At 37.1% G+C, this 13,626-nt stretch overlaps 2 protein-coding genes across 2 annotated transcripts; both read left to right on the top strand.

Annotated features, from left to right (window-relative positions):
• Positions 1–1,572: 1,572 nt before the first annotated feature.
• Positions 1,573–5,900, top strand: glyat (glycine n-acyltransferase). Its single transcript, NM_001201150.1, is given in 7 exon segments — positions 1,573–1,595; positions 2,968–3,044; positions 4,212–4,322; positions 4,449–4,557; positions 4,996–5,119; positions 5,336–5,667; positions 5,670–5,900. Coding segments are annotated over 6 exon segments (801 nt in total). The 5' UTR covers positions 1,573–1,595; positions 2,968–2,969; the 3' UTR covers positions 5,720–5,900.
• Positions 5,901–6,026: 126 nt separating this feature from the next.
• On the top strand, positions 6,027–11,690 carry LOC108262251 (glycine N-acyltransferase-like protein 3). The gene is made up of 4 exons (XM_017462823.3): positions 6,027–7,361; positions 9,516–9,624; positions 9,737–9,860; positions 10,673–11,690. The coding sequence occupies exons 1-4, from the start codon at positions 7,287–7,289 to the stop codon at positions 11,064–11,066; spliced, it is 702 nt and encodes a 233-aa protein (XP_017318312.1). The 5' UTR covers positions 6,027–7,286; the 3' UTR covers positions 11,067–11,690.
• The last annotated feature ends 1,936 nt before the right edge of the window (positions 11,691–13,626 follow it).

Raw genomic sequence — 13,626 nt, 5'->3', positions numbered from 1 at the left:
GATCAGCTCTCACTGTATTTATGGTGTTGAATCCTAGCTAATGTTACGCTCTGGAGGAAGTAAGTAACAATTCACTTACTTAACCTTTATGTTACTCGCTGAAGTCTGAAATGACTAGTTGGTTTTAGTTGGTAAAAGTTGTCTTTTCTGACGTTGGTGTATAAAATAAAGGTTAACCTCTATAAATGTGGGTTTCCCAGTCCCACACAGTCCCTGTCTCAGCTGAAGAGAAGCAGCCAGATTGCATGCTGCCACCACCATGTTTCACTGTGGGTGTAGTATTTGTTGGGTGATAATAATCTTGGTTTTGCACCAAACATATATTTTACAGTTATTTTCTAAATTTACCACATGGTTTGGTGTGATTTGGGTGGGCTTGGATGTTTGTTTGTTTTTATGAGAAAGGGCTTTCGTCTAGCTTCCCTAACACACGGCCAAGACGTGAAGAACATGAGACCTTGTTGACACATGCAGGGAGTGACCAGTACTTGCTACATATTCCTGCAGCTCTTTTAACGTTGCTGTAGGTCCCTTGGCAGCCTCCCTTATACATTTATTTCTTGTCCTGTTGTCATTTTGGAGGGACATCCTGTTCTTGGTAATGTTACATTTTCTCTACTTCTTGTTGATGGCCTTCACAGTGTTCCATGTTACAGCCATGTCTGGGAAATTCGTTTGTACCCCTCTCCTGATCGATACCTTTTGATGAGATCGTGTACATCCTTTGTCAGTTCATGGGTTCAGCAGTCAGATAAAACCAAGAATATGTCAAGAAAATCACATTGATGACAGATGTATGATAATTACTTTTGAACATGAGTTTGAAAGTGTTTGATTAATTCGGAGCACAGTTACAATGCCCCATTATAAAAGTGTTTGCAAATGTTTCCCTAAAATGTTTCTACTTGTATTTGTACTTGAATTTTGTTGGTTGCTATATCATGTTAATGGTGGAAGAAATATCTGACGTGACTTATCTTGCGTCATTTTAACATGGGAGTGTAGACTTTTTATATCCACTGTTAATCCTTCAAACATTCAACCACTCGTTCTTGAGATAACCCAAAGAATAAACATCACCTAGTGGTGGCGGCCTATGTGGGCAGAAATTGGTGGGAAGAAACTGCCTCTTGGAAATTATTTTGTACCCCTCTCCTGATTGACACCTTTTGATGAGATCCCATACACACTTTGTCAGCTCTTGGGTTCAGTTGTAAACAGTACAGTCGAAGAACTATCATTTCTCCAACCTTTTGTTGTCATTCCCTGGTGTAAATAAACATGTTCACGTTTTTATTACCGAAAAATTTTGGTTTATTATTAGAATACCACAGATACTGGAGCAACACGGGCCGCATTTTTTAATTTATTTGTCCGACTCTGCAGTCAGATAGTCTTTTTGTTAAATCACGTGTAATGAGTATGGAAAGTATTCCATACATTTAATATATAGAATTGCACAAAAAATGTATACCTGAAGTGACTGTCTGTATGTGTGCATCTTTCCCTTTAATTTTCTGACTGCAGCGTGTAAAGGTTAACTTGTTGTCTTTGCACCTCCTCTTCCCTTTCCGCAGTGTGGTTGCATGGGAGAGGTAAGATTTTAATAAGCTCTAATAAATCCAATTTCATCTTTGCCTTAAAAATCACTTTTAAACAAGCATTCTTTTTCTAAATCTTATTTATAACTTCCCATGCATGATTTATTATTTTCATGTTTTCATTTTAATTAAGGTTATGATTAGTTTTATGCGTCATCCGTGAACTTGAAGCACGTGTTAATCGCAGTGAACCTGAAATTTATTTTACAGATATGTTGAGGGCGAAAGCACACACTATATGAGACTGTGTTATCTCTTTGTCAGAGAGTAAATGAAGAGTCGACCCAGTTGCCGTCTGCCTATTTAATTGGTTAAAAGAAAACACACAACGCAGACACCAACCAGTTATCCTCACTTCAACAGGTAGACAGGTATGCTGAAACCACTAGCTCTTCTGCTAAGATTTTTGTAATATTAGCAGCATTTTATATGTTTATCGCCGGTTGTTTTCAAATTGACTGAGAGGGAATGTAAGTACTAGCTACTCAAGTTCATTACATTTACAGACATGCAAGTCACCTTGTCATATTGTATGTACGTTATATAGTCAGTAAAGACACGACGCTAAATAGACAGAGAGGACGTGTGTGTGTGTGTGTGTGTGTGTGTGTGTATGTACTTTGACTTATAAAGTAGCTCCTAATGCCACACACATATGTGGCGAGTGTTTGCTGTTACACTAGATTATTAATTACGTTAATTACTAACAGTATTCATTCAGTGGTATTTTATTTTTGAAATAATTCATATTGGGAGAAATTACACTTTGGAGTAAGCTATGGTCACGTGATCATAAGCATAATGTATTCATCCATCCATCCATCTTCTACCGCTTACTCCTTCTTCAGGGTCGCGGGGGAACCTGGAGCTTATCCCAGGGAACATCGGGCACAGGGCGTGGTACTCCCTGGACAGGGTGCCAGTCCATCGCAGGGCACAAAGCATAATGTATTGATAAGTGTTAATTTAAGTGTTGTTTTCATTTCTTTATGTATTTATATTTGTTTTTCTGTTTTATTGGTTTTGTTTTGCCTTATTTATTTATATATTTATTTTAAAATAAATTTGTCAATCTATATAAAATGTCAAAGAAGCACAGTTACGCAAATTATGTTATGTGTTATGGTGAGGACACAGCTGCTGTTATTTCCAGACACACTCTCTCTGCCATCATGTCATGGCGATGAGAGGCACTGCTAGACCAGAGGTTCTTTTTGTCGGAGGTGTCTAATGGTGTCTGTTATATTTTGAAAAAACAAAAAGTGGGCAGTACTTGGAAAAAGCCTAATGATCTTAAATAAGCTGTGCCAAAAATAGCCTGCATTTCTGACGTCAAAGCATGTTTTTTTATTTTATTTTTATGAAGCCATGAAGGTGCTGAATAAAGAAGAGCTGAAGAAAGCTGAGGAAGCACTCAGACATTTCTTTCCCCAGTCACAACAGGTCTGTAAACCACAAAAAAAATCATTACAAATCTATCAGTCTTTGGGTATTCAGGAAAAGGACAGATAAAGTGGAATGAGGAAACAGGAAAAATACTAGTAAATTAATTTAGCGCCGCAAATTATGACATGTAATGTATATATTTATGGCGAGTGGCTTTAACAGTTGCTCATTGGAAAAAATTGCTGGATAATGTAAAAATCTAATCTTAAATGTAAAGTTTATCAGTAACTAATATATATTGACTTTTATGACTCCTTAACTAGAACTCTACTGTTATATAACTATAGAACAACTGATCTGTGAAGATTACATGACAGTTTTTGGATACAGGAAGCACAGTGTTCATAGGTCACTAACTGTACCTATAAGAAAAATAAAATATGTAAAAGATTGTTCAACACGATTTTGTTCTGACAGTCATGATACACACTGACTTTGAACCTAAAGAAGAGAAAAGACTGAATGCCAAAAACAGTGATTTCTTTGCCCATCCGATACAAAGTAATTCTGATTCTCGTATTCTGAAGCCTTTCTGATGTCTTTGTGTGTAAATCACTCTGATTTATATTGAGTGTTTACTGACACATCAAGAGAAAAGTGTTTTGAATGAAACACATCCAATCTGGAAGCAAAAAATAGTCACAATATAGTGAAATATATGCTGGTGTTGTTCACATCCATAAGAGAAAACTGAACAACAGCTAGAGCAGGTCAGGATTGTGAGGCTTTACCCCAGCTAACACTAACAATCATATTTCAGCTTTAGTAGAAATTTAGAATTGGGAGCAGTGGTGTCTCAGTGGTTAAAGGCCCCGGGTTACTCATCAGAAAGTCAGGAGTTCAGGCCTCAGCACTGCCAAGCTACCACTGTTGGGCCCTTGGGCAAGGCCCTTAACCCTCAATTGCTCAGTTGTATAAATGAGATAAATGCAAGTCGCTCTGGATAAGGGTGTCTGCCAAATGCCATAAATGTAAATGTAATGTAGAATGGTTTATTTATACCAAAACAGAACATAAGGGTTAATGAATCATTTCAGTTCGCAGAGGTCAATGTTAGACTTATGATCTAATATATAATTTAAAGTTTAAATTAGATACATATATAGGTCTTTTATAGATATTTTATATTGAATACATTATAAGAGGAATGGTTTATGTGTCTAGGTGTATGGATATGTTTTTATGATTAATCGCGTCGAAGCTGATCCCATAGATGTGCTGGTGGACCAGTGGCCAGATTTTAATGTGCTACTCATCAGACCACAACGGCAGGAGGTATTGGATGAGATAACTTTAGTATAAAATATCAACAAAAACTAGCTACGGTGTAGCATAGTTTATCATATAAGGAAATATATAATATTTATAAGTTTAGCATATTGACCTGTTTCTCACATACAGAAAGCTGACCTTTTCAAGGACATGTGCGTTTTTACTAAGGATGAAACAACTCTCAGGAACATACTGGTCGGGACGGACGTTATTGACTGGAAGCAGTACCTCTGTCTAAGTATTCATTTCTCAGACCTCTCTTTATGGCATTTTAAGAGCCTCCTAATAATCAGTGTCTCACAAAACAAACAGATGTTGTTCTCCCTCCCATGATGTACATTCTCCTCCAGTTCATCCATCCATCCATCTTCTACCGCTTACTCCTTCTTCAGGGTCACGGGGAACCTGGAGCCTATCCCAGGAAGCATCGGGCACAAGGCGGGGTACACCCTGGACAGGGTGCCAATCCATCACAGTCCACGATCACATACACACTCACACATCCATTCATACACTACGGACACTTTAGACACGCCAATCAGCCTACCACGCATGTCTTTGGACTGGGGGAGGAAACCAGAGTACCCGGAGGAAACCCCCACAGCACGGGGAGAACATGCTGTCCTCCAGTTGAATAAGTTAATTTAACTCTGAAACTTATAAAACATCTGTTCAGGTGTTGATCTGTGCCACGAGGAGATGCTAAAGTTTGTAGCAGCGAGCAGAAGCGTGCCAATGAGAAAAGATCACGTGTGCTACATGCTGAAACTGCAAAGTCTATCTAACCTTACAACTGAAAGGTAACTGATTTACCGTTTTTTAATTTAATTTTGTACTTATTCTTTTCCTACATCCTCTTTATCTTGCAAATAACAGAATATATTCTATATATACTGAAGAGATTTAAAAAATATATTTTTTTACTGATGTATTTCTATTTCAAAAGAAACTGAACCTTGTAAATAGTACAAATGTTACCAAATATCAAGGTAAACCCACCTCTTGATCTACCACAGGTTTCCCGTACAAGTGTCCTCACTTAACGAGTCTCACGTTGCTCTGGTGAATAGCACATGGAAGTTTGGCATGGGTGAATTCAGTGAACGGTACATCAGGGACATGATCATGAATTTCCCTTCGTGTTGTGTGCTGGACTCAGAGGGTCAGCCGGTGTCATGGATATTGACCTATGCTTCCTGTGCGATGGGAATGCTGTACACAATGCCGGAGCACAGACGGAAAGGCTACGCCAAAGCCCTGGTCACCATAATGGCAAAGAAACTGCATTCAGAGGGCTACCCAGTGTACTGCTTCATTGAGGAGGAGAACCAGTTGTCCTACAGGCTCTTTACCAGTTTAGGTTTCACTACGGATCCGTCTTACAGGGCTGCTTGGATTAAGTTTAATCAATCATGTTAGTTTATTTAGATTTTATTCAGTTTTATACAAATGCTTCCCTCACCATTCCATTAGCTTTACCTGGTATCACAACTTAAAACTATTTTGAAGGGACCATGCTAATCTGAGTAGTTGTTAAAGTATTTGTAAAACATATAACAAATAAAATGATATGAAAAACAATATGCTGAAGTCAGATCTGTTCATAATTGCATGTTTTCCTGGTGCACCTAGCCCTGGCTGGAACGTCTGTATGGTTTCTGCAATGCAGCTTTGTTCTATCCTCTCTCTGCCTCATTACTGACTTACTGTAGGTGTATTTCAATTTTAAGTTAAAAAGAACAACTAAATCTATAATTATGAGATCTTTTCATGCTTTATATTTTACAATCTTGAATATAAGTAGATAGTAGTGTCACGAATCAAGGATGGATTCGGAAGCAATCGCAGATATATAACATTTATTATATTAACAAACAACAAAACACAGACACTAAGACAACTAGGCAAAATTCTGTGGAACGAAACAGGGAACATGGTAGTCTATGACAACGAAATACAGAAAATCATTGCAGACAATGGCTATATATACAAGCGTGCTCATTAACAGAAATGTGAATCAGTTGCAGGTGGTCATGTGACATGTAGTGCAGTGTAGTGGCTGATGGGAACTGGAGTCCCGAGTTTCCTGATAGATGACAACTAGTACATAAGCCACTGAGCGCTTCACATTGTTTTACATAATAAATCTATTAAAATGATTATTATAAATATACATGAAAAACGTGTATAATGTGTACCAATATTATGAATTTAAGAACATTGGAAATTAAGGTTAAGTATGGTTACACCTGATCATAAAAACATTTGATGCAATTTCCCCTGACAATTTTCTTATTCAAATTCCATACTATCTCTGCAGGTAGTGTCATTGCCTCATAGCTACAGGGTACCCGATTTGATCCTGAGCTCCGTGTCCCTGCGGGTTGTGTCCGGATTCTCCAGTGCTTTAAAAGATTTATTTTTATAAAGCCATGAAGGTGCTGAATAAGGAAGAGATGAAAAAGCTGAGGAAGTGCTCAGATATTACTTTCCCCAGTCACAACAGGTTTGTAAACCACACAGTTAATGCGCTATATATGCCGGGTATGTTTGTTAGTTTGTTAGCTTTTTTTGTCATATGCTTTTGGCTTTGACTCAAAATAAAGGGAGTTTGTTGCTTTACTGCCATTTGTGTTAATCTCCATTTTGAAGCCTTGCCTATTGTGAACACTTTTAAAAGTAAATCCACACTAAATCGCATATATCTAAAAGTTTCTGCTTCACTGCTCTCTCAAGGTTGAAACTTTCAAGCATGTTGCTGCTTTAAAGGATTTAAAGCTGATCATTTTTGCTTCCACTACTTCCTGCCTGGACTATTGCAATGCATTGTTTTCCTGACTTTTTATTTTTGTTTGTTTTTACAGTGTAGCCACCCTTCCCTGTGGCTCTTTTAAAACATGTTCTGATGTAATTTGCTTTGCACAAATTTATATATGTGACTGTGAGCAGCAGGGGCTTTGCAGAATCATGAAGGCGTTGAGCAAGCACGAGCTGAAGAAGGTTTTGGAAGTACTCAGACATTACTTTCCCAAGTCACAAGAGGTCTGTAAACTACACAGCATTATAATTGTCTATGTAGAATATTTTTTGCTGATATTTGGTATTAGTAAGTTTTTGGGCATCTATTGTGGTGCAAAATGTGTTTTATCATTAGACTATAGAGACTATTATTACAGGTTCACCAGTCTTTGTGTCTGGTGTGTTTGGGGAAAGCAGGGACGTGCAGATAGTTCCTCAGGGACTGGGGCTCAAATGTAAAATAAAAATAAATAAATAAAGGCTATATCACCAAAGAGCTCATTTTACTACTTTAACTACTTTACTAACTTTAATTTAACTACATATTCTTATCACCCTGGTAAACATTGTAAACAGACTGTGTGTGGTCACAAGAATGAATATGATAATGACACTACTAATATAACCTAACAATATTTTATTTTTACATTCATAGAAATAATTAAAACAACACCGCAACTTTTAGTGGAGAGATGAATCCAAAGAATCTTTAAAAGAAAATTGAAACATTATGGAACACCCCCCCCCCCCCCCCCCCCCCAAAAAAAAAAGAAACAAAAAAAAAACAACTATAGTATTACCATCCACAACTGTAGTGACACACCCACTGAATGTCACTTATTGTAGTCAGTAAAACTATTAATTTCACAATTAAATTTACATTTGGCAGCAGCACTCTGATTTCCATAAAACTGCAGCACTGTTTACACATAGTATAACTATGTTTGCGATCTTGAAAAGTGGGTTAATATTCTGTGCTGCGACTCTGCAGATCATGCATGGAGCAGACGCTTTCAGCTTTTTGTATCAGTTGAATGTTCTGCAACTGAACTAAATGGTTTCTATTTATATAATAAGGCAAAATGATAGTGGGGGTGGTGCCGCAGAGGGAGGGGCAAAGGTAATCGGTGTATGGCCGAACAGAACACAGAGTAATGTCAAGAACTAGATTACTGCTGTCCATGTAAACGTAGTCAGTGTAACACAGACTATCACTCTCTGTAAACATTCGATGCGTTATCCGTTGCAACCATCTGTCTCATATTAATTCACCTTATTTCAGTCATCGCTGGATTTCATGACTGGAAATGTAATGAACTTGAGTAGCTAGTAATTACCAACACATTCCCTCTCAATCAATTTGAAAACTATCGACAATAAGCATATAAAATTCTGTTAATACGAGAATGTTCACAGAAGAGCTGGTCTCAGCATACCTGTCTACCTGTTGAAGCGAGACGCATCGTGATTGTGACGTAACAATGAGACTATCTGACTACAGATACGAGTCGGACAAATAAATAAAATTCTCTGACTTTTCTTGTGATTAATTTGCTACTGTTTTGTGCATGCTCTTGTGTTAATTTGAATTCAAATGTCTTTTACATAATATAATAGTTTATTAATTAATGTTGAGAAGGGCACTTTTAAATACTTTAGAAAAAGGGTAAAGGCTCGAACCCCCAGAGCCCCCCCTTCTGCACGTCCCTGGGGGAAGGGGTTGCAGTTTAAAAGGAAGGAAAATCCAGAAAACAGGTATAGATTTATTTACTTAAAACTGATTTTTTATTTAAAGGCGTAAATTTACAAAATGCTCAAATGCAACATTTAATAGAAAAAAAAAGACGTAAATAGTTCAAGTAAGATGTTGTACTTTTTATGTCTTCAGGTGTATGGATGTGTTTCTATTATTAATCGAGCAGAAGTTGACCACAGAGATGTGCTAGTGGACCGGTGGCCAGATTTCAGTGTGCTACTGGTTAAACCAAAATGGCAGGTATTTGTTACAAATACAAGGGTAATGCAGGATGCAAGTGCAGTTGAGAGCTTTATTAAGAGAGGCAGGCAGACAAATCCAAAATAATAAGCAAGAACGTAGTCAAAGAACAGACGAGGTTCAAGTGATCTACAAACAACACAAACTAGGCGAATCAAGAATCAATAAACATACACAATATGTTGAAACAATAGAAAAACAGAAACAATAGAAGTGCATGCTGTCAAGTGAGTGCTGGAGCAGGGGAAATCCATGACAGTATTTTGCACAAGATGACTTCAATATGGAAATGATTGGGGCTTAAAGTATAATAATCCGTGTTAGGAATAACAGACAAAGTGTTGGAAAAATGTAACAATATATCTCAGTTTTAATAGTTGACCTGTTTCTCTCATATACAGAAACCAGACTTTTATAGAGATGTGATCATTTTTACTAAGGACGAATCATGTCTCAGAAACATACTAACCAGGACAGACGTCCTAGACTGGAAGCAGTTCATCAGTCTAAGTATTAATTTCGAACTTCTCATTGCAGCAGTACAAACACTGCCAACATGGAACGCGTTAACACTGCAACCTATAACATACCTGTGTTATATCTACATATCTATAACATATAGGTATTGATCTGCAGCATGAGGAAATGTTAAATGCTGTAGCATTGAACAATGGTGTACCAATGAACAAAATATGTACCAGCCACGTAATGAGCCTGGAGGATCCATCCAACCTTCCAGCTGACAAGTAAGTGATTTACTCTCACTGTAACTAAATTTAAAAAAAAAATCCATTCAGAGTAAAAACACTGCAAAGAATTTCACACTGTAAATAAAGTATACAGTTGGTATTATCAGCTGCTCCCTTTAACCATTAATAAGAGCTCTTTGGAATGTTCAACCTGCTTCAACACACCCTTTTTAAAGCTACAGTATTGAATTATCATACAGCTACCAAAAGCATTCTCCCTTTATAGTCCCTAAAGTCCCCCTTTAAAGTACACCATCCTTGTTTGGAGATGGCCTTTTAACCCCTCCCAGATTGATGAAATCTGATCCTTTGTTGTTGTTTTTGTTGTTGTAACCTGATCAACTAACCAATTAAAATGTTTATTTATCAAAGAACAAAATGCCATACCTTTTATCTGTTTATAACAACCTTTAATATTGTGGACTCTAACACTGACTGACACTGGAGACTCCTTCCATAAATTATAAATAAATGTTTCCTTACAGAAAGTTCCACTATATCAACAATTTTATGTTTTTCTTGTTGTTGTGTTTTATTTATTATTAGTCTTATATTATGTGGACTGTCTGCCATATGAGCCCCGTGTAATTTGCTATAACTCTATAAATGATAACCTATTGGAACCAGCACATTAAGATAACGCTGTGATTTGCCGTACAGCCAGCACTACTGTCTGAGCCTGATGTTATATAAATTTAATCACCACCTTCTGACCAATTAGAGTTGAGAAGTCAGCAGTGTAGTGGTTTATATATACCAGTAGTTAGTTAAACATAAAGTAAACCCAAACTCTCCTTCAACCTCTACAGGTTATCTATTCAAGTCTCATCAGTCAAGGAGTCTCATGTTGCTCTGATCAACAGCGCATGGAAGTTTGGCAAGGGTGAATTCACTGAGCCCATGGTCAGGAACATGATCTTGAATTACCCTTCGTGTTGTCTGCTGGACTCAGAGGGTCAGCTAGTGTCATGGATATTGAGCTATGCTTCCTGTGCGATGGGAATGCTGTACACAATGCCAGAGCACAGACAGAAAGGCTACGCCAAAGCCCTGGTCACCACAATGGCAAAGAAACTGCATTCAGAGGGCTATCCAGTGTACTGCCTCGTTGAAGAGGAGAACCAGTTGTCTTACAGCCTCTTAAAAAGTTTAGGTTTCACCATGGATCCGTCTTACAGGACTGCTTGGATTAAGTTTAATTAATCATGTTAGTTTATTTAGTTTTTATTCAGTTTTATACAAATGTTCTTCCCTTGTACGTGTGGGTTATCTCCGGATTCTCTAGTTTCCTCCAACCTCCCAAAAACATGCTAGTATGTGGACTAGCTAAAATATATTGTGAGTTGGTGTATAAATGTGAGTGCATGTTGCCCTGTGATGCACTGGCGTCCCATCAGGGATGTGTTCCCAGGATAGGTTACATACAGATCTACATAGACCCTGACCAGGATAAAGCGATTACTGAAAATGAGTGAGAGAGCTTCCATATTCATTACTTTCATCTTTGGTGCGTCTGTACGATCAAACTCCTCTGATCGGACTGCGTGTAATATTTTAACAGTATGAAAAAAAGTTTGGTTTTTTTTGCAGTTATATAAGCAGTATCAGTATTATAAAGAGGTATAGTAAGTAGACTATTATAACAAAAAGTAGCAAATAACACTTTTATTGTTATATACAGTTATGTATATGGGTGACCTTGGAGAGATGAACTATACTGCCAGACGGTTTACAAATGCGTTTTGCCCTTTTTAGAAGTTATATCATTTCATATGTCAATAAAATCCATCAGATGCAATTTTATTCCTTTAATTTAATTATTTGGTTCAGGAGCTGTTTATTTGTGCCGGATGGCTCATCTATATTTATAAATAAATATTCACAGAAAAAAATTCACAATTAACAATTCTTCCGTCATGCAATATATTCTGTTAACAGTAAGCTTTGGTTGCTAAGCAACATAAGGGACAATGATTAGCGAATCATGTGAACAGATTTGAAACAGATTTCTAAAACCTAGCGCATTAGTACATTACTCAGTTGTTGTGCGCGGATGTAGAGGATTTTACGGCTTCAGCCGAGGGTTTGTTCCATAGGGTTGCCCTGTATCATGAGGAGCAATAGGTTTTACTTTGAAAAGGATCTGACCATATTAATTGGCTGATTGTGCCCTTGCTGTAAATGTTGTTGGGTAAGGAATCATATCGCGTGTCACCCTGTGAACATAAACCAGTTAGATTAGCAAGATGTGCTAATATACAAAAATGATGGTGGACAAGCCTTTGAAATGAAGGACTAATTTAATAGGGCCATCTTTAACTCACCCCATATAAATAAATAAATAAATAAATAAATACCCATGCCCCCCCAGTAAATCAATATATCAGCCAATACATTTTCTTATTTATTTATTTATTTTTTCCCCATCAAGTCCCCAAGTTCGATTCCATCGCATCTTAAACCTGTATCTGGGCGGGCACTAGGACCTGGGGGAGTGATCCACACATGACACAGTTTACTGTTTAAACCGTTTACGTTTGTATTTATTTATTTATTTATTTATATTTTTTTATATTTATTAATGATGCTGAGCATTATCACGGTATCAGTTCCGCTGCTCACTCGCACACCTGCTGCTGACTCACACACAGGCAGCGCGAGCGCAGAATGACGCGATCACGCGCCCACCTGGTCTTGAAGAGAAATACTCCCAGATCATTATCAAATTAATCCCAAGGAAAGTCTGAGAATGTTGTTATGACGCAATCACAACGCGTCTCGCTTCAACAGGTATGCTGAAACCACTAGCTCTTCTGCTAACCTTTTCGTAATATTAGCAGCATTGTATATGCTTATCGCCGGTAGTTTTCAAATTGATTGAGAGGGAATGTGTTGGTAAGTACTAGATACTCAAGTTCATTAGACTACATTTCCAGACATGCAAGTAACCTTGTTATATTATATGTATGTTAAATAGTCAGTAAAGACACGATGCCAAACAGACAAAGAGGACAGAAAATTAAAGAAAAACTGAAGAAGTAGGCAGCGAAAGGGACAGCTTCCTTATCAACGTGGCTGAAATAAGGTGAGCTAAAATGAGACTGAAAAAAAGCATCATGTGTTTACAGAGAGTGATAGTCGGTGTTACTCGGTTTTCTGTTCAGCCATATACAGATTTCCCTTGCCCCTCCCCCTGCGGCACCACCCCCACTCTTTTTTTTAATTTTTTTTATTTATTTATTTATTTATTTATTTATTTATTTATTTATTTATTAATTATTTTATTTTTTTTATAGAAATGAAAACCATTTAGCCCAACAGATGCAATAAACTGAAAGTGCCTGCTCCATTGAGCATGATCTGCAGAGTCGCAGCGAAAAATAATAATGAACCCATTTTTCAATATCACAAATATGGATATTCTGTAGTAGCTTGCCATTAATATGGTAAATTTTGTCCTGTAGCCTTCGTGATCTGAAAATTGTGATATAAGATCATTAAAATCCCAATTTATCTTTTAAAATGAAATTCAGAAGGCAAAAATGACAAGCTTTGAGACTAAAAAGCCAATTCAGTTATCAGTGCTGCAGTTTTATGGAAATCAGAGTGCTGATGCAAAATGTAAATTTAAAAAGTAAATATTTTACTGACTTTACAATAAGTGACATACAGTGGGTGTGTCACTACAATTGTGGATCTTAATATTGTATTTTTTTTTCATAATGTTATAAATAACAATATTTATATTTAAATTTTCTTTTAA

Source organism: Ictalurus punctatus, chromosome 3, assembly GCF_001660625.3.
Source record: "Ictalurus punctatus breed USDA103 chromosome 3, Coco_2.0, whole genome shotgun sequence".
Classification (NCBI taxonomy): domain Eukaryota; kingdom Metazoa; phylum Chordata; class Actinopteri; order Siluriformes; family Ictaluridae; genus Ictalurus; species Ictalurus punctatus.
This window is presented reverse-complemented; position numbering and strand designations above follow the sequence as displayed.

Coding starts and splice junctions, on each gene's coding strand:
- LOC108262251 (XM_017462823.3), top strand. CDS start 7,287: ATGAAGGCGTTGAGCAAGCACGAGCTGAAGAAGGTTTTGGAAGTACTC. Junction 7,362..9,515: donor ACTTTCCCAAGTCACAAGAG/GTCTGTAAACTA, acceptor TCTCATATACAG/AAACCAGACTTTTATAGAGA. Junction 9,625..9,736: donor GAAGCAGTTCATCAGTCTAA/GTATTAATTTCG, acceptor TATAACATATAG/GTATTGATCTGCAGCATGAG.